The sequence below is a fragment of a genome, unplaced genomic scaffold (assembly GCF_019419815.1).
Source record: "Pyrus x bretschneideri cultivar Hongxiangsu unplaced genomic scaffold, Pyrus_bretschneideri_v1 Contig39, whole genome shotgun sequence".
NCBI lineage: Eukaryota > Viridiplantae > Streptophyta > Magnoliopsida > Rosales > Rosaceae > Pyrus > Pyrus x bretschneideri.
In genome coordinates this window covers 735,006-761,881 of record NW_025999712.1, presented here as the reverse complement: position 1 = coordinate 761,881, position 26,876 = coordinate 735,006, and the positions used below count along the sequence as shown (strand labels likewise).

The window sequence follows — 26,876 nt, the reverse complement described above, 5'->3', positions numbered from 1 at the left end:
AGTTTAGGTGAAACTCAAAATAAAATTAAACAAACCAAATTTAAACTGACTCAACTCATTTACAATCCTACTCGCATCGATCAATATATGAAATTATGGACATGAGCATCAAATTGTTACTTCTTTTTCCCCAACAAGAGGGCAACTATATATGTTCAAGCTAAAAAAAAAAAAGGAAGAGAAAAAAAATATATATATGTTCAAGCTAATTAATTTAAGAAACTACAGTACCAATTAATAAAATAATCACATTCACATTTCCTTCAACAGCGACAGAATAAATAATTGTGCTGACTAACATGCCGCATTTATATAGCTTTGACTACTACTAATTAGTTGGTTGTGAACATCGATCTTTTGTGAGGTTCCTAGATACAAATAAGTTAAAAACGAGACCAGGAGCTGCTAAATATTTTAATCACACAAGATTTGATAAGAAACCATGTTGCAGAAGTTACTAAGCCCACATGCATTCACAATTTCTTCCTCAAGACATGTGGGCAGTTTGAAACATGCAGTTTATGCTAATAAACCTTTCACATGGGCTAATCGACTAATAGAATCAACAAGTACATAAAAAATCATAAAAAAAAAAAAAAAAAAACCTAAGATTAAATATTAAAATAGTCCTTGTGTTCTAGTCATTTGATCAATTTAGTCTTGTATTTTCATTGTGGCCAATTTGATTCTCATATTTACCTATATTAGCTAATTCAGGACATTCCAACCATTCATAGTTTTAAAAATTATGCATGTCTTTTTTTTTAATTATTAAAGAAATAAGTTAAAAAATAAAGAAATATAATTTAGAAATGAAAAATAAGATTAAAAGAAAAAGAAATGAACTTGAACAAATTGATTAAACCCACAATGTCATCCGTCTCCTTCCTTGACACGCCAACTGCCATACACACCCGACCACCACCCCTTCCCTAGACCATACTAGCGATGCGCGAGTCTCATCGTTTGTCCTCAATTATTCCCATTTATTCATCTTTATGTAAAAAGAATTAGGGTTTGGTGGAGGAGGAGTGTTGAGGAAGAAATTTAAAGTACACAACTCTAACACAAGTGTTGGAGAGACAACACAAGTAAACAAATTACTTGTATTAACTCACAAAATATTACAACACAAACTCTCAATGACACAATTTAGAAGTTACGACACTCACTCTTTCTAAAGACACTCTAGCTCACTCATACTCCTACAAGATTACTCTTGCTTCTCACTCTCTTACTTAGCTATCTTCTTAGCTACTTGGTTGGTTGCTTAACATCACACATACATACATATTTAGAGGCAATGGTTGCCAACTTTAAAGTTGGCTAGAACATTCTAGTGGAATGATTATGCACTGCACTGACTCACACACTGCAAACCGACTTAGGCTTTTCATAACAGCCATACAATTTGGCTTCTAGGTCTTTCTACAAACTTATACTTTGATATTGCTAGACCTTTCATTGATCATGCAGCCACTGACTTAAGTTTGCACAATAGCCTTGCCGACTTAAATGATGCTAGAATTTTCTAGCATATTGATATGCATGATGCACCGACTGTGGTGTTAGAACTCTCTAGAATCCAAACACCAATTGAGCTGGTGTTGATCTTCAACACTCCCCCTCAACACCAGCTCATTCTTTCCTCCATGTTAAGTTGATGACGAAGCTTTTTCTTACACACCCATCTGCATGATATGGGTTTCACATCTCTTCGCTTTGGCACTAGATTCCAAGCTTGATTTAGCTTCGCTACAGTGATCTCTTCTCCCAACTTTGAGCCACTTAAGTTCAGTTGTTTTTTCTTTTATAGCTGCATTGGCGTATTTAGGATTTTGCTTCTTGATTCTTGTTGACCTCCTTAGTTGTGATTGTGGAGTTGATACTTCCACTTCACTGGGTCTATCTTCTTCTAGTTGTTGATATACGCCAGCTTGCCAAGGGTTTTGGGGCGTTGCTTGCTCAACACCATCACCATCAAGTGAATCCCCAAACTCATCTGGTCTCGACTGGATTCAAACAGTTTGCTCCCTCATCTTTTGTTGCAATTTATCTTTAATCTCTCTCCAATCAGGCAATGCCTCTTTTTTCTGAAGACGACCAAGAAGATGTTTCATCAAACACCACATCTCGTGATGTGTAACACCTTCCAGTAGTAGGATCACAACATTTCCACCCTTTTCTTTGGCTGTCGTATCCCACAAAGATACATCAGACTGCCTTCTTGTCAAACTTGCTACGTAAATTACTTGGAACAAATATGTAGCACACTTAGCCAAAAACTTGAAAGTAACTAACTGTAGGTTTCATATCCCACAATTTCTCAAAGGGTGAGACAAATTCTAACCTGGGTTGAGGAAGCCTGTTGATCACATGAGCTGCAGTTCTCATTGCTTCGGCCCAAAACCTTCCTGGTACATTCTTGGCATAGAGTATACTTCGACATATTTCTGCAAGATGTCGGTTTTTTTTTTCTACTACGCCATTTTGTTGTGGTGTGTTAGCACATGTGAACTAGTGACATATTCTACATTCTCGTAGATACTGGGAAAGCTCATTCGAGGTATATTCTCCTTCATTATTCGTGCGTATGCAATGGATCTTTTTTCCCACTTCTCCTTCAACTGTCTCTTTAAACTCTTTAAATTTTGAAAATGTTTCAGATTTTTTTTTCATAAAGAAAACCCATACATACCAGGAGAAGTCATCAATGAACGTCACCATGTGCCACATCTCACTTATTGATGGTTGCTTAATGGGCCCGAACACATCGGAATGAACCAACTCCAACGACACTTTCGCTTTAAACTTCGACTCTTCGTATGTTAGTTGATGTGCTTCACCATACTGGCATCTTACACAAACCGTGTTTGTTCTCACATCAAGTTGAGGTAGCCCCTTAAGCATTGACTTCTTCATCATCACATTTAGCTTATGATAGCTAACGTGACCCAATCTCTGCTATCTCGTTCTTCCTTGTCTTGTCTACGTATGCAATTTCTGCTGACATTACATAGACTGATTGCAGTCGCCGTCCCTCCATTGTTGGCCTCCCTAAGATCTTGAGGTGTCAATACACCTTCACATCTCGTGGACAAACAAGACATAATTTCCCAATGACGTCAATTGAGGCACTGAAAGCAGATTTTTCTTCATACCTGGAACATGGTAGACATCTTGAAGCAGCACATGATTAGTGTTGTATCGGGGCTCAATTACTGTCTTACTGATGTGAGTAATCGGTAGCCTCGAGTCATTAACCGTTACCACTAAGCGGCCTCCTTTGTACTCAGTCAGACTTTGTAACTTTTTCTCATCACCTATCATATGGTTTGAGCAGCCTAAATCCACGATCCAATCATTTTGGTAGTCAATCGACTCCGAACTTGCTGCTGTGAGAGCTGACTCTTAGTTTTCCATAGCAACGGATGCTTCAACGTCCCATACTTCCTCCAAGGCTAGAGACGCAATGACGTCCCAATCATCTTCAATTTTCTCCTTTGAGTTGGTGACATTACTCTCTGCATGCCTTTTGAACCAAGAATCCTTCGCCATGTGGCTCTTCTTTCCACAACTGTAGCACTTGCCCTCAAATCTTTTATTATTCTGGGACTGACCACAATTGCCATGATACTTCGGAGCTCCCCTTGGTCGAGAACTCCCTCCTCCTTGATGACCTTTTTCCTTGTCACCATTTCTTTTAGATCCACCACCAGCATGCTATTTAAAGCTGCCTTTACTTTTGGTGTAAAGCGCTTCCTCCTCACCTTTTGACGAGACCCCTCCCATTTGCTTCGCCAAAGCTTCTTGATCAGTAAGAAAATTCTCAAACTCAACGTTGGGTTGGCCATCCTTGTACAGTGGCAACGAAGCCTTGATATTCGGGTCTCAATCCATGGTTAATTATTCTTTTTATCCTGGATTCCACAGTGGCAGCACTAGGATCTAATTCAGAAATTTCACGGCAAATAGACTTTACCTTGTGGAAATACTGCGCAATTGTCATGTCCCTTTGGGTCACTGATAATAGCTCATTCTCGAGAAGCTGCAATCTTGCTCGTTCCTCTTTGAAAAGAGTGTGGCGAAGGTGTCCCACACTTCTTTCGGTGTCTTGGCCTTCTGTATGTGCTCTAACATGTCATCTTCAACTGTAGTTTTTAAGGTGAACATTCCCTTACCTACCTTGATCTTCCACTTCCTCAAAGTTTCGCTGGTGTCTTCTTCCAATTGCGTAACTTCATTACTGCCAACAACATCCCAAAGAGCTTGGCCTTGTAGGTAAGACTTCATACACGTCGCCCATGTATTGTAATTTTTGTTGTTCAACTTCTTAATTGCTCCAACAACTTGAAGATCTCATATCGTGTCGGTAGAGCTTCGATACGCCAAACAAGATTAATCAACAATCTTGTGAAGTACTAAACTTCTCACGATTCTCAAAAGCTTCACTAGAGACGGTCCCCGATCGCATCGCTTTGATACCAGTTGTTGAGGAAGAAATTTAGAATACGCAACTCTAAAACAAGTATTGGAGAGACAACACAAGTAAACAAATTACTTGTATTAACTCACAAAATATTACAACATAAATTCTCAAGGACACAATTTAGAAGCTATGACACTCACTCTTTCTAGAGACACACTCTAGATCACTCACACTCCTACAAGATTACTCTTGCTTCTTACTCTCTTACTTAGCTATCTTCTTAGCTACTTGATTGGTTGCTTAACAGCACACATACATACATATTTATAGGCAATGGTTGCCGACTTTAAAGTTGGCTAGAACATTCTAGTGGAATGATTATGCATTGCACCGACTCACACACTGCAAATCGACTTGGGCTTTTCATAACAGCCACACAATTTGGCTTCTAGGTCTTTCTAAAAACTTATACTTTGATATTGCTAAACCTTTCATTGATCATGTAGCCACTGACTTAAGTTTGCATAATAGCCTTGCCAACTTAAATGATGCTAGAATTTTCTAGCATATTGATATGCATGATGCACCAACTGTGGTGTTAGAACTCTCTAGAATCCAAATACCAATTGAGCTGCTGTTGATCTTCAACAAGGAGGTGGGGGAGACGGCTGGGGAGGAAAGAATGGGTTTCACCCTAATATTTTGTACAGTTTTTTTATTTTTATTTCATTCTTAAATATTTTAAATTGAATGAAATGTACCTTACTAATAGAGATAAATATGATGACTAAATTAGTCAAATTGACAACACGAAAACTAAATGGGCCAACACGATAAAACACAGGACCATTTTGACATTAAACAAAAATACTAATCACATTTCACAGATGTCCCTACTTTCTTTTTAATCGAAGGCGGCAGTATTTCATTTCAAAGCCAAAAACGGCAGCAAATTACAACAAAGGAATCACTCCTTAACAACAAATCACTAATGACATACCATCCAGTGGCGGATCCATAGTACGGCAAGGGTAGGAAGCTGCCCACCTATACCTCAAAATTTCTCCCTACTGCCCGGATTTTGCCCACCTAACAGCTGGGGAAGGCATGGCGGCAAAGGGCCTGCCCATGGCAGAATCGGTTGCTTCAGCCAAGGAAGAAGAAAGCCTCCAGTTCTGGTTTTTAAAACTTAGACCAAAATGGCTCGTTTTGGTCACTGTTTTTTTTTTAAATTAAGAAAAACGACAGCGGTTTTTTACCTTCAACGTTGTTATGAAATAGGTGTGAATGCCGACGTAACACAGGTATGTAGGGATGGAAGATGAGGCCATCTTTCCAGGTTTATTCAAATTAAGTAGCTTTTGTAATTTCTGAAGAGGATGCCATCTTCAACCAAGGTCTAGTCAAAGACTCGACATAAACTTTGATTAAAAAATTTCTCTTCTGCCCTATTGTTTTATGTGAAATTTATCTTCTCTATTCTACGGAATATAATCTGTCCTTTGTTTATGAAATTAGGAAAGGGATAAAAGAATGGTTATATCTAAATTGTAAATTTTCAAGAAAACCTTAAGATTGTTATGTGTAACTAGTGTCGTAATTTGACAAGAAAACCTGAACAATGTTGTGTACACAAATTCAACCACTTCGTCACTCAAATTTCTCCATCACAACTTCCTTTCCCAATTTTTATGGCGCCACCATTGCTAAGACTCACCCACCAACATGACAACTTAGTGAAAAACACTACATCATGCATACTTGTATCGTTTGACCTATACCCCAAACTTCAAAGTTCCAATAAAGCTTTGTTGTCTAAAATAACTTATAAGGTTTTATATTTCGCCACCCATGAAAGAATTTCTAAATCAACTACTGATAAAATCAGAAGGTTCTTTAAACCAAGTACAAATTCCACAAGAGTAAATGGCCAGTCTAGCGAGGCAATGAGCTACATTGTTTCCCATTACGAGGAACATGGGAAGAAACATCTCCAGTGATCGAGTATGTAAATAAAATGACATTGTGGAAACTTTTGTTGGAGCTTGAAGCCTTAAAGAGTAGCTTTTGAAATAAACTCAAATTCTACAATGTTTATTAAACTTATGTTTTTTGAAAAATAAAATTATGTGTTCCATTTTATTAGTAAAAATCAAACACATATGTCATAATATAAGTAAATGGATAATACGAAATGACAGTATCTCGTATATTAAAAAAAATTATAATGTTTGGTATAATATACAGAGTTGCGATTGCCAAACCAGGTCATGACATCTCTAGTGGGCTTTGGCAGACCAAGCAATAATGAAATGAGGCCCTGTAAAGTTGGGCCAAATTGGTGTAATTTTATTTGGATTTGAGCAAAGTTAATGAGCTAGTAAATTCGGTATTTAGGAGAGGTGAAGCTGAAATTTACTGTTGAGAGTGTGGAGGTACCACTATATTGTAATGTAGAAACAAATGCTTGTGACTTTAAGATGTTAGATTAACGATTTCATCGTAAAAAAGCACCAGGAAATTGGAAATTGATTGATCATCACCATTCACTTTGTTCAATTGAAAGTAAACTTTCCATCAACAATTAATAATTGGTATTTCAACGCCTACAATTTCAATTCTTTGAAACTAAAACATACCCAACAAACAAAACCTTCCTTAGCATAACAAACAATATAAAACCCAAAATTATATTTCTCCCAGCTTGTGGGATTTTTGGTTTATTCTTATCAGAGAGAGGTCCTTTTCTAAATTAATTACGCTTCCTGCAGTTCAATCTAATCTCGCCCTTAGATCCAGTGAGTGGCTTGTTATCTCCCATCTTGATCATTGCCTTGGCAAAGTCAGCATTGAAGGTTTCAGCATTGCCGCTGTAGGATTTAACCAATGAATCGGTGGCTCCGCTGTTAAACAAAATTTGATCACTGTGAAGGAGACCCTTTTGGTTGACAAGGTTCTTGAAGTAGGCAGTGTCGAAGGTATTTGGGGTCGTAACGTCTAAAGGTGCAAGGTTGTTGTCTCCGGAGCCAACTGTTCTTGGACATGTGTTTTGTCTGGTCCTGGCAAATGAAGCATCAATGTTGGTCTCGTTGTATATGCGAGCTCTGAAAGTTGTACACCTTGCTTGTCCAATTGTGTGAGCTCCTGCCATATCATGTAAAAGCAAACACATTTAATTAAGAAATCAAAAGGAGTTCATCTAATCGATATTGTTGGTGTTAGATATGCTGTCAAATTTTCCATCTAGCACCGCACATTCAAATAGAGCTCATTCCATCGATATATCAAATTGACTGTCTAACAATATGAGTACCTGTTATTAGGCCATATGACAAGTGACAACATAATATGTCAACCCATCTGGCAAGATAACATTAAGTCGTCATCCCTTTTGTTTTTATCTAGCTTATAGACGAATCAAAACTAAGATCCTTCCATTTTTTTAAGGTTTTCTCATTTCAAAACCAAATCCTTGTTAAACTAACCGGGGGTTCAAATCCGCAATGGTAATTAACCGACCAAAACCAAAGGGCTTTGATATGACTTTTTTTTTTAGGAAAACTAATGAAAATGGCTTGAAAACTTTAAGTTTTAATAATAAGAACAAAATAAAGGGTAAAGTGAATAGTACCAGGATTGACTTTTAGTGTAAAAATGTGGTTTTTGTTAAAGTGAACAATACCGCGGGTTTTTCGTTAAAACTCTTTTTTTTTATCCTCTTTTATTTCGTACAATGAAAAGACTGCTATCAGCAGCTCTTATTTTAGTGGTATTCTTCTTTTCAATAATGTTGGAAGGGATTTTAATTTCAAATTTGCCCTCCCGGTGGACCAATGAAATGACAAAAGTGCCAGCAAAAGATGTACATCGTTAAAAGGAAGCTGAAATTTACCAGATAAGGCTACCAAGTCCCTTTGAGAGAGACCTACAGCTCGGAACCTGTTGACGAGCTCGTTGAGGGTGGCAGTAGGAGGAGGGATGACTCCACTATTGGCAGCCGATAGGCTAGCTGTCTTTGAATCCCTTCTTCCAAGTTTAACCTCCCAACTTGGTCCTCCAAGCTGCAGTAAAATAAAATCAAAACCGTTAAATTTATACTGTTAACTTAGAGGATTAAAATCTCCCTAAACCTAGCACATAGTTACTTAAATCATGTAGTTTTGTTACTCACAATTTGAACGGAATCTCGAGAAGCAATAGCTAAGATATCAGCACAGGAAACGACGCCGGGGCATGCCTTTTCCACTTGGGACTTGATCTTGTCCACAACCTCAAACCCTCTTGCAGAGTTGTTATTCGGGCCTGCAGTCTTCTCACCAGTGAAGGAAGAAGTGTCGTCCAGTAATAGAGATCCATCACAACCCTGGTATGATGCATGAATTCAACAACGTACGATTAGTATTAGTAATTAATAATAATAACCACTAATATATATTGACTTTTATTATTTATTTTGAAAGTGAAGAAATTGAGGTTTTACCAAAAGAAACATGGATAGAAAGTAACTGGAAAAAAAAAATTATAACAACATCTGGACTGCAACAGAGTTAATGTACAACTAGAAAATTACCTGAAACACTAAGGAAAATCTTTTCTCACTACCCTATTTATCACCGTTAGATAAGTTTAAATTTTAAAATATGTGTAGTAGATAGACACAAATCCCAAAATTTAAATTCATCCAACATTAATAAATACAATGGGGTGCATTACCATCACTTAAGGGTGAGCAAAAATGTACTCAAACACTAATGAGAAGTATAGAACATATGGTCAAGATTGTGACAAGTGTCATCAAATTAGAGGTCATTAGTAGTGATGTTAGAAACTATAAGAGGGGTTATCAATTCTGTTATGGTTGATAATGGAAGAGATTCATGTATTCCCTCTACAGAGTTGTAAACAGGGAAATCAATTCATGTATTGCCTTGTAAACACTATTCACTCATTCCAAATCTCAATGAAATCAATATTTCCCTTCATGTTCTCTTTATCTTAAACCACCACGGCATCCATACTAGATGATATGTGATTAACATTATCCAACTTTGTAATTAATAGTATGATCACATAAACAGATAATGTGTTTAATAAAGAAAAATTATAATAGAGAGAAGCACATATAAAAAAGAACTTACGTTGACGAAGCAGTCATGAAAGTGAAGGCGAAGAAGAGAAGCGCCCATGCGCTTTTCTTTAGATACAGCAGACTTGACAACAGATTTGACTGTATCAAAAACTTTAGGACAACTCTTAGAATAGAAATTCGTAGAGAGTTGAGCAGAAGAGCTCCCAGTGAAACCCACAAGAACACCGACTGTGACGATCATCAATATGGAACACAATGAAAAAGTATTACTAAAAGCCATTGTTTCAAATTCAAAATGTAGTTGAATTAACAAGGTTTGAGAATATGGTGTTGCATGGAGAATATAATAGGGTTATATATAGAGGAAGAAGTGGGGAGATTTTCTGGATGACAGGTTAACCTAATCCTAAAGACTAAGACTAAGCAGTGCATGGCATGACAATTTCTACGTCTAGTATTTAATTAGGAGGAGTTTGCTTTTTAGTTGTAGGGATCAACTAGTAGTACAACCACAGCAGCAAAGAATGCGATGGATTGAATGATACAGCAGCAAAGAATGCGATGGATTGAATGATTTGGATGGAGGAAGGTGGTAAACCTTCAAAAGCACGTTTACGTGAAATGAACCAGCGGAGACGGTCAATGTGGGAATGGATCAAATTGGTTATAACTTTTGGGGGTCCACCATATTTTGACGTTAATACCTTTTGGGATTTGGTGAAGATACCATGCAAGATTTCGACCAAAAAGATAAAAATACAATGCCATGCAAGAATAATCAATTCGTAGCTCCAGAAAAAAAATCTGTTGTAAATTATCAAGTCTTGAAAATAAATATAAGGATGTTTTGCGGTTGTTGGTTAAATCCAAGAAGAAAAAGAACATCATTGGTTGGTTCACCGGTGAGAGAGAGGAAGAAAGTAAAATTGAAAGAGAGGAAACGTTCTATTGCCGGCTGTGAGGAGTGTCGCCGCCGAGGAGTTGTGTGTGGTTTCGTGGGTGACTATCGGGTTAGGTTGGTGGAGAGTTTGGCTCCTTTTGCTGTTCTTTAATTTCTTTTTATTTGTTATGTTAGTCTTTGAAATGATAACATTGTTGATTTGGAGGTTAATTTCAGGAACAAAGTGTCAAAAAGTTACAGACGAGACACGAAAGAAACACTGAATTGGGCATGCTCGCTTACAATGAATGATATTGCAATGAATGAGTATCATCCTATTCATGTGTTAACTAACAACTTAAGGAATAAAAAAGTAAATGAATCATACTAAATTTCAGTATGACATAATAAAATGAAGACGTGATGAGAATGCTTATATATAAACAACTCGATGAAATGCCACTTTGGCATAATTCAGTGAGCATTGACAAGTGATGCTCGACATGCCTCGATATCAAACCTTACAAGTTGTCGAAAAATCCAAGTAGCACTCATGGAAGCTTTCAACAAATATAGGTAGACGACGACATACTGACTACGTGCTCAACTAAATGTATTAATAAATAAAAAAACAAAATTGATTGCTTTTTGCACTTTGGGCACACCAGAATGTCTTATAGCGGGACACCAGAAAATTAAAGTTATGATGCACCACTCCTAATAGCCTGTTAGATGTACATAAATGAAATGCTAATTGCCAATGGGTGTAGGAAACTATAGTTCATCGGTACTACCTACAATGGTGTTTGGAAATACGATGTTATGGACAAGTCTCTTTTGATGTAACTAACTCGTTGTTGTTTTCAATACTGCTATAGTGGCAAGTCCATAAGAAATAAATCCCATCCCATTGGTAGAGAGCTATCATATTCATAGGGAGGGTTTGGAAGTGATATTTGAGTTTTGAGTGTCACAATTGACAATGTCAATTATATGTGTAGCTAATTAAGCAGATACTGGCATTGTAGCAAATACGACTCTTGAATTATTTAAGAGGAATATCGGGCCATATCCCAGCCTTTATTTGTCTTATCTGGTAAGTATTCTGGACAACGAACTTGCATGACAAAACTACGCATGTGCTTTATACTATAATTTGTAAAACCGTTAGTATTAGGTTCGATTAGGTATGGATTTGTAATGGTGTTGTCGATAGCTTTTCTTGACTTTCGACTTTTATTTCAAAACACCAAATTTTCAAAGTTAGGCACGATTGCAGACCTTAAAAATAAGATAAAATAAAAGATTACATAAGAAAATACCGGTTGATGGATTTTCTTAATTTCATGGAGAAGATACGAAAAATTGTGAGAGCGATTGCGTGTGTGTGTGTGTACACAGTAGTATAGAGAAAAAGTAGTAAAAGAGAATTCAAACTATTCTAAAAGTATTATATTTGTCTCTTCAGTCAAGAAAAATGGCCACCATTGCCAGTCTAGCTAGCTTCTCAAAATTCAAGAGAAATTCATTTTTGAGGCTAAAATCTGGGGACTGATATAGATCATGTTTCATGCACCAATAATTCTCCACTTGTCCATATACAGACAAGAAGTATGCACACTTAGTACTATGGTCCAGTGATATTCCTTTTCACTTGTACGTAAGAGGTCTTAGGTTCAATTCTCACAAAGACGCATTTGAACCATATTATTGCTAGCCCATTATGAGGCTAACCCCTTAGTGTAGATAATATCATTTGTTTAAAAAAAAATCACGCATTTTGATACCAAATTTTTAAATCATATTTTATAAACCATGTGATGTGGCAACTAGATAGTAGGCTCCTGCTTTAAATCATTAAAAATAAGTTACACCATCAATGGTCATACCATTTGGTCTACAAAAGATGGTCCAAAAATTTGGTTTTCCTAACATTTTTCAAAATAAAGAAGCTAAATAAAATGTTAGCTATCTTATTAGGATAAATAGAATTGAATAGGGGTTCACGTTCATTCCAACAACCAAAAAAAGTTGATTTCAAAATTTTAGTGTACATATAAATTTATTTGGAAAATGCCTTTCATTTGTGAAGCATAATGTAAACACGAAAATTCATTTTCGATGTCTATGCATATATTCTCTCTTTTTATAATTTTTACTTTTAGTAACTTTCATGTGTTAAGCTTGTGGTCAAAGTTAATTAATTACTAGTATAAATAAAACAAAAACAACAAGCACACATTAAGCATACTCATTCGATATAAATATCAAAATAATATTTCGTAGGCTAATCTTAAATAAAGATACACACACACACATACATACATATATATATATATGTATATATATATATATATTTTGTCAACCGATAAATTTATTAGATTAGATGTTAGATTATAAAGCCAATGAGATTCAAATCCATGTCGTGAAGCAAGGGCAACACTCTTTTTCACTGCTGTAGTAGAGGGTCACTTGCAAATAAGGATATATATATGTTTGCTCATACTTTTTATTATACGAAATCAAATTATATAATGGCGTACTAGAATAAAAGAAAGAGGATACCTCTATCTCTTTTGACAAATGTGTTGCAAAACATGGAGTGGTTCTACGTTGAAGGTTCTGCAAAAGATGTTTGTTTGTTTACTTGTTATACTTGAATGTTGTCAATTCTGGCATTCAGCTCTAAGCCATGGATGAATATGACTCGTTTCTTCGAGCTGTCATATTGTCTCACGGTACAAAATACATTTTGGTTATTACGACATGCATTATGCGCATAAATTTGATAAAAGGCTAATTTTGGTGTGTTGAGTTTTCTCATCTTAGTGAAGACTGTGGAGTCAACCTGCATAAACCACGACAAATGGCTCAATGAAAAAGTGCAGACATTAGCTCCTTAAAAAAATTAATAGGAGGTCATGAGTATATATTGTAAGTTGTAAATCTGTTTGATTGTAACCACAAATAAGGTGCAATTCCCAATTAGTCTCCTACGAATATGAAAACGATGGATAACTATGGTTTGCCATCCATTATTACCAACCCATAAAAAGCAAAGTAAAAGAAAACCTTGAGAACATCCTAGTTGATAGAATAGGATTATGCATATATACATCAACTAGAGTGAATTCAAAATATGATTGAACTGAGACTGTTCGGGTGGGGCTAACCTCTATTTAATCGACCTACTAAAAAAAGCAAAGCATAGTGAGCTTGACTTTTATATGCAACCACCTTTCCTAACCCAAGTAGACATGCCCTTCAAATTCAATTTCTTAAATCAAACGTTTGCTTCAATTATTTACCAAACACTATTAAACACACGTCAAAGTTATCTAAGTTCTTCATTCAACTCTGACTCGTAACAAGAAATTTGTTCGTTATTATCATATTGTCACCTAGTGTTACTATTAATTTAAATAATAGAATGAGTTTTATTTATTAAGTTTAACTGTATTTTACACACTTCATATTTGAAACGGTATGCTTCAATTTGATTGATTGTATGATAATTCTTTTTTTTTTTTTTTTATACAACAATATTGGGGAGGGAGTGATTTACATCATAGTCAACCATATTTATATCTCGAATTCGTTATCTATGAGAATTAAACTTAAGATTTTCTACTTACAAGTGAAGATGTGTACGACTAAACTTTAGTGCTAGCAGTGACTGTAAGATTGTAAATGGAAATTTTTTTGACTTGAAACAATAGTTGTACCTATTGGGCTGAACCCAACCAAATCAAATGGGCTTTCATACGGAGGTGAATTTACTAAGCCCGTGAGAAATTTTGGGCCTAGACAAAAATTTTGGTATATTCTAATTAATACGACTTACCGTTTGATTTGTACACTTTGAAACGACTGCAGCATGTACTCACAATCGTCTCTTCCACTGGCCCATGGCGCCGTCGCATCGTCGTCCACCTTCTCGTTCTCGTCGGAGCCAGAGCCGGGAGGTGTAGAAGAAGCTCTGCTACAGCTCGTCCAGGATCACCACCACACCTCCCTTAGACTTCGCGACGTCACCGGTGAGTTGATTCAGTTCCCCCAAATCTAATTTCGAATTCGATCTAAGGGTTTGAAGAAAAGAAGCTGGATTATTGAAATTGGATTCGATACGGATTAATTGAGTGATTAATGGTGATTTTTTGGCAGAGAAGGCGAAGAAGGACGCTATCAAGAAGGCGGCGCGTGTGGCGGAGCTGATGGTGGATGCGGTGAACGGCGGCGTGCAAGAGGCGTTCGTGAACGAAAAGCGAATCGAGTATGAAATTAGAGCTTTGGCTGCCACCATTGCACGATTCAGCAAACAAACCGATCACTGGCTCTCTGTCACTCGTTCTATGAACACTGCCATCAAGGTTCAATTTTTAATTTTTGTTCTTCAATTTTCCTGTAAATTAATTAATTACTGTTGAATTTATAAACATGGGTTATTTTAAATTTAAATTTTTTCTTTTTGGTGTGGTAGGAAATTGGAGATTTTGAGAACTGGATGAAGACTATGGAATTTGATTGTAAGAGCATCACTGCAGCTATCCACAATATTCACCAAGCATGATCAAGCTCGTAAGCACATTATGGGAACAGTCTCTCTGTAAAGTAAAAATAAGGCTATGTAGACGGTACTCTGATTCTCGCAAAACGGAGATCTTGTTGGCTTGGGATCGCTCTTTCCTGGTTATTTTCTTTCGGTAATTTGTATAGCATCTGAATTGTGGAACGATAAGTCTTTTTTCTTTGAAGATATGATAATTCACATTCACAACGTGCAAATTTGGTTTGAGGAAGGCATGTAGTCATTTTGTGCATTTGGTTCCATTCCTGGTTTTTTTTTTTTTTTTTTTTTTAAGAAAATATTAAGATGTGCAAGGCTTGCTTGCAGCCCAAGTATATGCATATGTACAACGCGGCATCTAGTCTCCACTTTGGTGGAAAACGTTTTGAGTTTAAATTTCATGGACGATAGAAAAAAAATTTATATGTACAGCATGATAAAGTGTACTCATAGTAGTTGACATTGGAATGGTCTTTCCAAAATTTTGAAGAGGACACATGAAGAGAAAGAGGGAAAATGTCAAATGTCAAATCCTATAAATTGTTTCAGAAACTCTATCAGGAATTCAGGATATGGGCATTGGACTCTGGATGGATTGGCTTTTGGCTCCTTTTGAATTGAAATTTGAATGTCAACTTGTAATCAGAAACTAATGAAAATGTCAACTGTGAATTTGTTTTTAAGCTAATAAGAATGGATTTGAAGAAAGTTAGGGTTTCACCGTAAAATCAATTAGCAATATGGGGATTGGGGAGTAGATCAATTACTTGGGCATATGCAAGGTCACTTCTTTGCATGATGTGGGATTGATACTCTCAACACGAATTTTGAAGTCTAGCACGTAGACAACATAAATCGGGTGAAGTGGAGCACATGTGGCCGCTAAGGCCGTTAAGCTTCACAAATGGGGGAATCTACTCTAATACCACGAAAAAAGTTGAGATTTCACCATAAAACTAACTAGCAATATTGGATGTAGCCCAATTACTTATAAGCACATGCAAGATCTCTCATTTCTCCAATGTGGGATCGATACTCTTAACAGGATTAACCAATAACAGAAGTTGCCCACATCGGTTAATTATGAGAAAAAAGATTTAATCAGATGGGATTAAAATAGTAATCTAGTGCTAATCCTCTATTTAACGATTGACTAATCAGTACGACTTGGTCGATCTAGACTGTGACATTAACCTTGATTTCATTAAAAACTTGATCTTAAGAGTATAGTTGGTCACCTAATTGCATTCACTTGTTTTTAATTTAGTTCTGCAACTTGGATATGTTTATAGAGAGAACCCTCATTTTACTGCAGATTGTGTGTTGGAGGAACGAAATTTTGGCTTCTGCATATCCTATTTAATTGTCATCTCCCCAGAAAACAGACATCAAAGTCGTAAGCAGCTGTTGTTCAATAGCACAATTAACTATTTATTTATCACATAAAATTAGCTTAGGGGTTAGTGATTAAATATCAGAAAAAGCAGGGCTTTACCAAATCTAAATGTTATAAAATTGGTTGTTTTATAATTAAATAGATGATAGGGTGTGGTAATCTTAGCAGCTGACTTAGCATTGTAGCAGCAGGAATTGTCCCGATAGAGACAGAGAAGTTGATCCTTGGACAGCAAGATATGAACACTCAAACTTTAATATCGTATTTGTTAATCACTTTCATGGATTCAATTCAACCAATATATTGATAAATAATTAATTGGTTGAATGTATAATTTTACACTAGCTCTTACATGCGTTTGCAGATGCTGTACAATATTTGGGGGGGGGGGGGGGGGGGGGGGGGGGAAGAGCTTGGCCGACAAGAGGGCAAGAGCTTGGCCGACAAGAGGGCATGCCAAGTCTTGCAATATAATGTCAAAGAAAATCTTTACTATTAGATATAATAGTTCGTTTTTCGGGTACGTAATAACATAATAGATTACACTTGCCATGATCATAGTAGACAATCACTTAACTTCAGTGTATATCAAGTTAACATCGTTGCTCGCGTGTAGTTTCACTCTTCGAGCAGAAAATAAAATAAAAATGCAAACAAAGAGAGATGTAATTTGTAAAGTATCGTATTTCTCATTGATATTTCAATATCGTAATTAATACAAGGCTTTATAATCCACGGCCCGTAGTCTTAATTAATAAGAGAAACATATAGGTGCAATTAGGGACGAGTTAGAGATTTGTATGAATGGAGGCATCTTCAAACAAAAAGTCGTAATTAAAAAACTCAAGAATTTACTGATCAAAACACTTATGTATTAATTCATAAAGTTTTCCATACAACATATTACAATATCCCTCGACATGTTTTCATCTTTTGAAAGCGTTGCATGACTACATCATTACTAATATCATCAAATATCTCTCTCAATAAAAATAACCATGTTACCATTCATCCATTGATCTCCCTTCCGATTTCTCAATTGATTCTTCAAAAATTTCATGGCCAAAAATACTCTTTCAGTGGCAGTAGCAACTAGAAGAATTAGCGCTAATGTCAAAAGCAAGTAAACTAGCGGATACACCTTGTCTTTTTGCATTGAACCATTTTTTTTTTCAAGATCTCCAATCCCATTTAAACCTGAAAACTCAATGCTAGACCGCATATCCACAATGTGAGTCTCAAGTAGAATCTTAAGTATCATTTGCTCATTTATAGAGAAGTCCTTAGGATAAAATGTGCAAGACGCAATAGCTTTTGGCTATCAAAAGCAGAGAAGTAATTAACTGGACATAAACATGCCAAACAAAGAAGAAACTTAGTGTTGGTCTCATTGAAACGATTGCTTAGTTCTTGAAGTTGCCAATCCAAAACAACATAAAATATCCCAACACAATAATGATGCATATTTGTGATTGCTTGAGCTTTTCGTTGCCCTAGCCTTCGAGAAAGAAACATATCATCCATATTAGGCACATCAATATCATTTTTAAGACAAAATTAAAGACTTCACCAAATAAAGAATCCCAACCACTTTTCATCATTATCTCCCATCTTTGCTTACAATCTCCAACCAAATTCATGGCGTTTACAATATCATGATCCTTGCTTTGCAATGCCTGTAACAATTCATTGGTTATATATTCATACTAGTTTCATTCTTCACACGGATTAGGAAAATAAAAAGGCGTTGATGAGAGATGTAATTTTGTTAAGTATCGTATTTCATTTCACATTGAATTACAATGTCGTAATACAAGGCTTTATAATCCACGATCCGTGGTTTTAATCAACAAGAGAAACGTATTGGTGCAACCTTAACATTCATGCACTTTGCAAACAAACAAAAAAGTGAAGAATGATAAATATATATTGGAGGCTTTGCACACAATACCTCCCACAAACCAAGCCTTTGATACAAGTTAGATAACACCCTAAAAGCTTGAGCTATTACGAAATGGACTAACAATGGGTATCAAGCCACACAAAATTGATATACATAAATAATTAACGACACACGAAAATCTTTGAACAATATAGTATCGCAAATTCGATCCTAATTGATTTTCCTGCAGTCCAGTCTCACTTCTCCCTCGTTTCCAGTGAGAGGCTTGATGTTGCCCATCTTGATCATAGAATTTGCGAAATCTTTTCCAAAAGCAGCTGAGTTCTTGCTGTAACGCTGCACCAACTTATCACTATCGCTACCATTACCCTTAAAGAGCTCCTGATCAGAGTGGAGGAGACCCTTTGATTTCAACAGAGCCTCAAAGTAGACAGTATCGAATCTCTTTGAAGTTGCATCTAGTGGCCTTGTGTTGTCATCTCCTCCACTTGTTGGGCAATTCTTTTTGGCCAAGGCTGCAAATTTTGGGTCTATATTGGTATCGTTATAAATCCTGGCACGGAAGGTGGTGCACCGAGCAAGTCCAAGGGTGTGGGCGGCTGAGAGCACAACTAAGTCTTTTAGGTTTAGACCATGAGCTTCGAAGTTTGAGAGAAGCTGTGGGAAGTTGAAGAATGGAGGAGGAAGATTTCTGTTTGCATCATTCACGCTTGCAGTTCTTGCATCCCTTCTTCCCAATTGTACTTTGTAAGTAGGGCCTCCCAACTGAATAACAAAACAATTTAAACACAAATTTCATAAAGGGCATTTTGATCTATCGAAAGAAATAAGTGTTAGTACCGTCACCAATTTTTTTTTTCGTAAAATGATATTCGAATTTGTGTACATTCTCAACCTCAGTTTTTGTTAAACCTGGTATTGAAACGTATAATACTAACGCGTTATTTTGTAATACAAATTTGGTGAATCTTGCATTATTAATGATCGGACATATATGCACTCACAATGGAAACGGAATCACGAGCTGCAACTGCTAATATATCTGCACATGAGACCACACTTTTCTTGCAAGCTTTGTCAACAGCTTTTTTGATATCATCGACCACGTTTAATCCCCTGATCGAATTCACATTTGGCAAGGCTGTCTTCTCACCGGTGAAGTTGGAAGTGTCATCAAGCAGAACTGACCCATCACACCCCTGCATTAATCAATAAACCATGGACATATATCAGAAAATAGGTTACATTCACATGTTCACTGCTCCTGATACAATAAACAAATATAATAAATGCAAGTGAAATGCATGCGAACGATCAGTCAAAAGCATAATTACATTAACAAAGCAGTCATGGAAGTGCAGGCGAACTAGAGAGGCTCCCATCCGTGGCTCGCGTTTGATGGCCCGCTCGACAGCTTTTCTGATGGCTGGTAGTGCCTGAGGGCACCCTTTCGTGTAGTAATGAGTATTTAGTTTTGCAGATGTTGGTTTCATACTAGTCGCAGCAACCAATACAATACAGATGATCGCTAGAAATGATCGGAGAATAGCCATGGCCACAGTTTAATTTTCTTGTAAAACTAATGAATAGTGATAATGATGATGATGATGATGATGATAATGATCAAGGAGTATGAGTGCTTAAATAGAGATTAATTATTTCCATATCCGGCCCACTTGTTATTTTCATCCTGTGTATAGACCAATTCCATGAAATAATGAATAATTTCTGGTGAGGTCTAGTGTGTTCATTGCTGTATATGCATGGACTTGTTCCACTTAAAAATTAACATGGAGCCTTAAATCGTATTCTGTCTTTTAGTCTCTGTGGCAAGAGGTGTAGAAGAAGCAAAGATATCGAACAGGCCTCTTTAATTTACGGAATTAATTAGTTAATTAAGATTAATTACAGTGGTTTGATAACTTAATACTGTAAAAGAGGAAACCATAATAACAAATAATCCAGCAAAAAATCAAGGTACAGTGGAGGCTAGGAGAAGATTGAGGGCGATACCGACACGATTAATTTTTAGAAGGTGGCATGAGCAGTCTGCGATTGAGGTTTGCACGTTAGTTTTTCAACTCTGTAAGTTTCATGTTTTTAATTTCCTTGTAAGTTAACTGATGCAGTAGGAAATTGGATGCATTGTGAGCTGAATGAAGATCATGGAACTTGATTGTAACAGCACCGCTGAACATAATTCATCAAGAATGATTTCACAGAAAGTTTGTTTCACTAAGTGTCGATGGAGTTATGAGTTAATTTTGTCTGTAAATTGTAAAGAATAGTTAAGTGGACATAATTGTTACTAGTGTAAAGATAGCTGCACTTGCAGATTTTGAGAGAGAGAGAGTGAGAGAGAGAGAGAGAGAGAGAGAGAGAGAGAGAGAGAGAGAGATTTGTATTAGTAAAAATGCTTTCTTCATTAATCTGTAATGGTTTACAATGATCACCTCCTCGAGAATCTATATTTGTGAAAATGAAGCAATCTTTGTGAGGTCAGATAGCCTTAATCCATATTTGGGCTCAGGCCAAAGACATATTTCAGTACTAAGCTTGTAGAGCGAGTAATCCTTTTTAACCACCTCCTTATATCAACTGACTTTATCTCTAACCAACTTTATCCAAGTCCATTTCTAACAACTAACTATATGTATAATAACCTATTTAATCTCTTGACAAGTGGCATTGTTTTGACCATTGATAACCTCATCACTTGGATCATAATCTTGCACCTTATCCTTCTTACAACTAGAGCACGTCACGATCGAGTATGTACAAGTATTATTGTCACCTACTCTGTTTTTTTATTTTGGTAACAATCACCTACACCGTTTCATTCAAAGTTTGACAACGGATTATCCTACTTAAAATCAATTATTAAAACGTATTGTTGTTTTGGGTCACATGCATGCATGAAAAGAAAGATAAGCATGCCAAACTTGTATACAAGAAACTCAGCATGGAAAATTGTACCCTGGGGGGTATTGGCTTTTGGCTGCTTCTGAATTGAATGTCAAATTCTTGTTAATTAATTAGGTTAGCATAACAAAACAAGTTTCCCTAATCCGTTAATTCTGCAAGGGATTTAGAAATTAGATGGTATTTGGATTCTAATTATATCTAACATCCCGTAAGACTTTGTCTAAACGGTGAAAGTAATCTGAATTTCATTGAGAATATTTATATATAGTTAATTTTTCACCTAACCATTTATTTGTTTTCTCGTTCAGTACTACAAGTTGGATTTGTTTGTTCTCAGAACCATCACCTCTTTCAGATTGTGTGTGGATCAATGTCCTTTCTGAAATCAAACAAAACTAGTCAAGCTCAAACATATTCAGACAGCGAGGTTGGTCATAATTAAGTTGAAAAAACAAAAACAAAAACCAGGGGACATCCCCAATCTCAAAAGCGTTTTGTGCGTGGCCTGTTGCTTACTTTCCATATGTCAACATTAGTAGAGACGTGCGTGGCCTTTTGTGCCTCTCCATGATCTCTCTGTCTTCAATCTTCACAACTATGAGAATCTTGATCATTAGTCTTGCCTTAGAAATGATATACTTCCCGCGTTTCATCATTTCAAACAAGTATCCCTTCCATAAAACTAAGGCCAACTCAATTAGATACATAACAAATAAAGCATGGATTGAGTAAATAAATATACCATAAAACTAAGGCCAAGTCAAAGAAAGTGTGTAGAAACAAAGCCTGGATTAAATAAAAAAATATAAAATAAAAGTTGTGAATGTTTGTAAAGTAATAGGTTGCACTGCCAAGTGAAAAGAAAAGGTCAACTATATTTTGTACAGAAAAATGCTCAGGTTAGTGTATAGTCGAAATTTTCTATAAAAGGAAATCAATTTTATTATGAATTATGAACCGAACACTCTAACGAGTAAAGGCCTAAAGGAGCGGGATGGAAATATTTTTAAAACTTGTTCACCAAACAAGAACAATATTTGGCTACTTAAAGATGAGTAGGAACTTCTAGTCAAAATTTCTCAAAATTGTTCGTTGTAAATTTATAGAATTTCGTGCTTATAATCAAAATATTTCAAATTATAAATCACCCTATAAAGATCGTCGCTGCAAAAAATAAATTAAAACTAAGGTCATTTAGTCATCAAACTGTTTAAAAACAAATGAACGGTATTGGTAAAAGCATTACGAACCGTCTATGTATTTACTACAATAGATTGACTAAACGACCTTAGCTTTAATTTATTTTTTGCAGAGATGATCTTTACAATGTGATTCATAGTATGAACGATTCTTATCATAAACACAAAACTCTGTGATTAAAACACTAAGAGTTTTGAGTATGAATTCTTACTCATCTTTGAGTAGCCAAGTATTGTTCACCAAACAATGTGTAAATTCACATGCTAGTTAATATAATGAATGAAGCTTGAAGTTGGCTTGTAACACTATTGTTAGTTCTCACAACTAGGGTGTATCCAATTAAGATTTTGATGAATTTTGAAAGAATTTAGAAATCTAGATATATTCAATTAAAATTTTAAAAGAATCTGTCAAACTCTATTGGTATTCAATCTTGATTTTTGAAGAGTCTATCAAAATCTGATGGTATTCAATCTCAAGTTTTTAAAAATGTTTCAAAATCTTGTTATATTCAAAATGCATTGAATTTGTAGGAATTTAGGAGTTGAAGGATTTTGGTGGATTCTAGAGTGGAAAATATAAATACCAAAAGCCCTCACAAATCATGTCTCTACCCCTAAGATTTCATCGTGATTCCTCCCTCTACAAAATATGAGCAGACCTAGATATGAACGAATTCTTCTTCTAAGTAGACATGTAAAGGTAACACGTCAAGAAATCTACAAACTTCTTTTTTCGATTTTTTTGTCTTCTCTGTGTGGCCAAATCTTTATCTCCTTTCTCTTCAAGGAAGACAACCTGTAATCAACAATGTTCTTGTCTTCTCCTCATAGCTAATTTTGTTTATTATTTGTTTTAGAGAACCTTAGATCTCGATTCAACTCAATCGAATTCTAAGCATCAATTTCCTTGCTTGATCCTTTTTTTATTTGTTCAATTTCCTTGCTTGATCTTGGACTCATTATCACCCAATATATGTTGTACTTGCCAATAGCTCACCCTTTCATCACCGTAGAAATCTTCCTTTCTTTTCTACTTTTCTTTTGGCATCCTCGTTGTGACCTTTGATCTTCTGTAAATGATATAAATATCCAGTAAACTCCATAAAAAAATTCGTATAAAATTCATTTTAAATCCACATACGTGAAATCTATGTGAATCCATTAAAATTCATGTGGAGTTTATATGAATCTATTAAAATTCATAGACTCTATGGGAGTCTATAATTCTATTAGAATTCATCAGATTCTTAATTGAATACATCCCCAGCTTCTTTTGTGTTATATAAAGAACTTAGAGCTAAGTAGTTAAGATTATCTATTTCGATATCTAAAGTTTTAGTTTTAGGTTTGAATCCTCACTCATCATTTACATAAAAGTTGTTATAAAAGTCATTAGCTTTGGCAGGCCTTTTAGAGTGGTTTGACAAGATAAGTAGTTTTCTTTTGTTTAACGGACTCTACACATGTTAGGGAGAACACATTTAGGATATCACACTGTAATACATCTAAGAGGTGAGACGTACTATATTATTGGGTTCTATATCTCTATTACATAAAGGTGCAATGCGGTCTTTTGAAGTATGATCTCTACTTATGTTGATAATGTTTTTGCAAGATGTGTGTGTGTGTGTGTGTGTGTGTGTGGACCTTAATTAGTGCTAATTTCTCATTTATATATGTTCATGTATAGTATCAGAAGTTACTAATCAAACGGCTAGCTACTAATTAATTAATTAAATGAAATTTTTACTTTATCATAATCAACTTGGATTTAACCATGGTTGGATCTATGACTTTAAATTCCTGATATTTTCCGTGTTCTATATCAACATGGAAAAGAGCTTGGACTAAAAAGGTATATACCATGTACATGTAGTATTCTAATCTCAAAGCCAATCTCCATATTATTCAATAAATAGTCCCATTTTTTTGGGTACAATATATAGCATGATCATAGATTATGCTACATTGCAAAATCATGAAAAACATGTATCTTTTTAATCATGACAACAACACACACTAATTGATTTTCCGGCAGTTCAATCTTACTTCTCCATCATTCCCAGTAAGAGGCTTGATGTTACCCATCTTGATCATAGAGGCTGAAAAGTCTCTAGCAAAAGCAAATGGGTTCCTGCTGTATTTAAACACCAGCTTATCACTATCGGTGCCATTATTCTTAAATAGCTCTTGATCAGAATGGAGGAGACCCTTTTGTTTCAACAAGGAATTAAAGTAGACGGTATCAAATCTCCTTGTAGTTGCATCTAGTGGCAATGTATTGTCATTTCCTCCACTTGATGGGCAATTTTGTTGCGCTGAGGCTGCGAAGCTGGGGTCTATGCTGGTGTCATTGTAAATTCTGGCCCGGAAGGTGGTGCACCGAGCTAGTCCAATGGTGTGGGCGGCTGAGAGGACAACTAAGTCCGTTAGGTCTAGACCATGAGATTTGAAGTTAGAGAGAAGCTGTGGGAAGTTGAAAAATGGGGGTGGAAGATTTCTATTTGCATCATTCAAGCTTGCAGTTCTTGCATCTCTTCTTCCTAACGGGACTTGGTAAAGAGGTCCACCCAGCTAAAAACCAACAGACACGAACATAAATTTCGTTAAAAAAGAATTACTGTTAGAATCGTCAAATTTATGCATCAAACGATATGTCAGTGTAATATATTTTGCATTGCGGCCGCTTAATAACCTCAATAATGTCAGCATTTATTCTTAACAAGATATATACTGACATGCGCATACTGAGACAATATTAATGAACCCAGCGTTATGAATGTACTCACAAGGAATACAGAATCACGAGCTGCAACTGCTAATATATCAGCACATGAGACCACGCTGCGTTTGCAAGCTTTGTCCACTGCGTTTTTTATATCGTCAATCACGTCGAATCCCCTTACTGAATTCACATTTGGGAAAGCTGTCTTCTCACCAGTGAAGCTCGGAGTGTCATCAAGTAGAATTGATCCATCACAACCCTGTACATAGTCAACCATGAACATAATAATATTTCAGCCACTAAATAAATGAACAATTTCATAACTAAAGACAATTCTGGCAAGCGCAATGTATGCAAATGCACCCAATATGGTTTACTCTAATTACATTAACAAAGCAGTCATGGAAGTGAAGGCGGAGTAGAGAGGCTCCGATTCGTGGCTCGCGAAAGATGGCCTGCTTGACAACTCTTCTAATGGCTGGTAGTGCCTGAGGGCACACTCTGTTGTAGAAACCAGCACTTAGTTGTGCAGACGTCGGTATTACAGTAATGGAAACTACCACTGCAATACATACTAGGAAAGATTGAAGGGCAGCCATGACAATATAGGTATAGTTAGTTTCTTGTCCAATTGATAAGCAGTGATGGTGAAGATCAAGGAGTTTGAGTGCTTTTATAGAGAAATTTTATTTTATGTTTTATTTTGGGTTTTGGGGGCGGATAAGGCTAGTTTGCATCTGCCACTTGTTCCATCAATATAATTGTCTGATGTATATAATATGCATGCATAATTAACTTATGGGTAATGTTGAGGAGACCAAAAATTTTAAACTAAATTTGTAAATCAAAAGATATGGTTGTTGATGATTGGATTATTACTTTAAGGGTAATGCTAGGCAGACTAAATTTGCAAACTAAATGATGTGTACTAATAGGAATAAACACGTTTGCGTTTACGTAATAAACCAATCATCAACTTTCATGTCCCTTAGTTTCCAAAACTTTGTCTACAAATTTAGTTTCCCTAACATTACCCTTACTTTAGCGTTGATTAATGTGTTTATTTCTTATTAGCGACACATCATTTGATTTGTAATTTTAATTTAAGACTTTGGTCTCCTTTATTAAAAGCACAAAATATATAGCCTTTTTTATTATTGTTCTGGACCAATTCCGCAATACGTGTAATTTAGGGTGAGGAATTACTCTAAAACAAGACATATATAGCGTAATACAGAAGCGATAATATTGTTGTTGTGTACGTATGTCATCGACTAAATCAACCCACGACGAGGGGTGGCCAGTCTCTGCATTTCTGTATCTTAATGTATGCAGTAGAAGGTTTGCCGTTTGCCAACTCAAGTTGACGATTTGAATCATTTGATGAATGATAAAAAAATAAAAGAGAAGTTGGCCGTGTAATAATAAATAGGAAGTTTGAAGATTTCCAGTGAGATGTTTGAGCACCGAAAGTCGTATAGTTCTTTTTTTTCATAAGGTCAAACCCTTTGCATATAACTCGGGATATGATGGCTATCATTCTCAAGAAATTTCAATAGAATAATATTTTCCCTATAGGACATAAGTTCTCTTAGATTTCTTATTATCTAATGCCATTTAATTCCTTGGATTAAGCTCTTAGGCAACTTCCTGAGTTCTTAAGAATAAAAACGTTCACATGCTAAACTTTGATGCAAACAAAACTATACTGGTTAAGAGGATTTTCATGGGGTTCCTTATTTTTAAGCTAAGTTTTTGCT

The 26,876-nt window shown here is 35.9% G+C and overlaps 4 protein-coding genes across 4 annotated transcripts; 1 reads left to right on the top strand and 3 right to left on the bottom strand.

Annotated features, from left to right (window-relative positions):
- Positions 1 to 6,950: 6,950 nt before the first annotated feature.
- LOC103958946 (peroxidase 4) lies at positions 6,951 to 9,942 on the bottom strand. The gene is made up of 4 exons (XM_009371268.3): positions 9,568 to 9,942; positions 8,601 to 8,792; positions 8,322 to 8,490; positions 6,951 to 7,573 (listed from the first exon to the last, which is right to left on the bottom strand). The coding sequence occupies exons 1-4, from the start codon at positions 9,796 to 9,798 to the stop codon at positions 7,182 to 7,184; spliced, it is 984 nt and encodes a 327-aa protein (XP_009369543.2). The 5' UTR covers positions 9,799 to 9,942; the 3' UTR covers positions 6,951 to 7,181.
- Positions 9,943 to 14,248: 4,306 nt separating this feature from the next.
- On the top strand, positions 14,249 to 15,193 carry LOC103958947 (biogenesis of lysosome-related organelles complex 1 subunit 1). The gene is made up of 3 exons (XM_009371269.3): positions 14,249 to 14,435; positions 14,563 to 14,768; positions 14,879 to 15,193. The coding sequence occupies exons 1-3, from the start codon at positions 14,276 to 14,278 to the stop codon at positions 14,966 to 14,968; spliced, it is 456 nt and encodes a 151-aa protein (XP_009369544.2). The 5' UTR covers positions 14,249 to 14,275; the 3' UTR covers positions 14,969 to 15,193.
- A 3,281-nt stretch (positions 15,194 to 18,474) lies between these two features.
- LOC103958949 (peroxidase P7-like) lies at positions 18,475 to 19,850 on the bottom strand. The gene is made up of 3 exons (XM_009371271.2): positions 19,599 to 19,850; positions 19,269 to 19,463; positions 18,475 to 19,029 (listed from the first exon to the last, which is right to left on the bottom strand). Exons 1-3 carry the CDS (start codon positions 19,815 to 19,817, stop codon positions 18,475 to 18,477), a joined length of 969 nt encoding a protein of 322 aa, XP_009369546.1. The 5' UTR covers positions 19,818 to 19,850.
- A 4,414-nt stretch (positions 19,851 to 24,264) lies between these two features.
- LOC108868053 (peroxidase P7-like) lies at positions 24,265 to 25,772 on the bottom strand. The gene is made up of 3 exons (XM_018650302.2): positions 25,503 to 25,772; positions 25,181 to 25,375; positions 24,265 to 24,965 (listed from the first exon to the last, which is right to left on the bottom strand). The coding sequence occupies exons 1-3, from the start codon at positions 25,713 to 25,715 to the stop codon at positions 24,411 to 24,413; spliced, it is 963 nt and encodes a 320-aa protein (XP_018505818.2). The 5' UTR covers positions 25,716 to 25,772; the 3' UTR covers positions 24,265 to 24,410.
- Between the last annotated feature and the right edge of the window lie 1,104 nt (positions 25,773 to 26,876).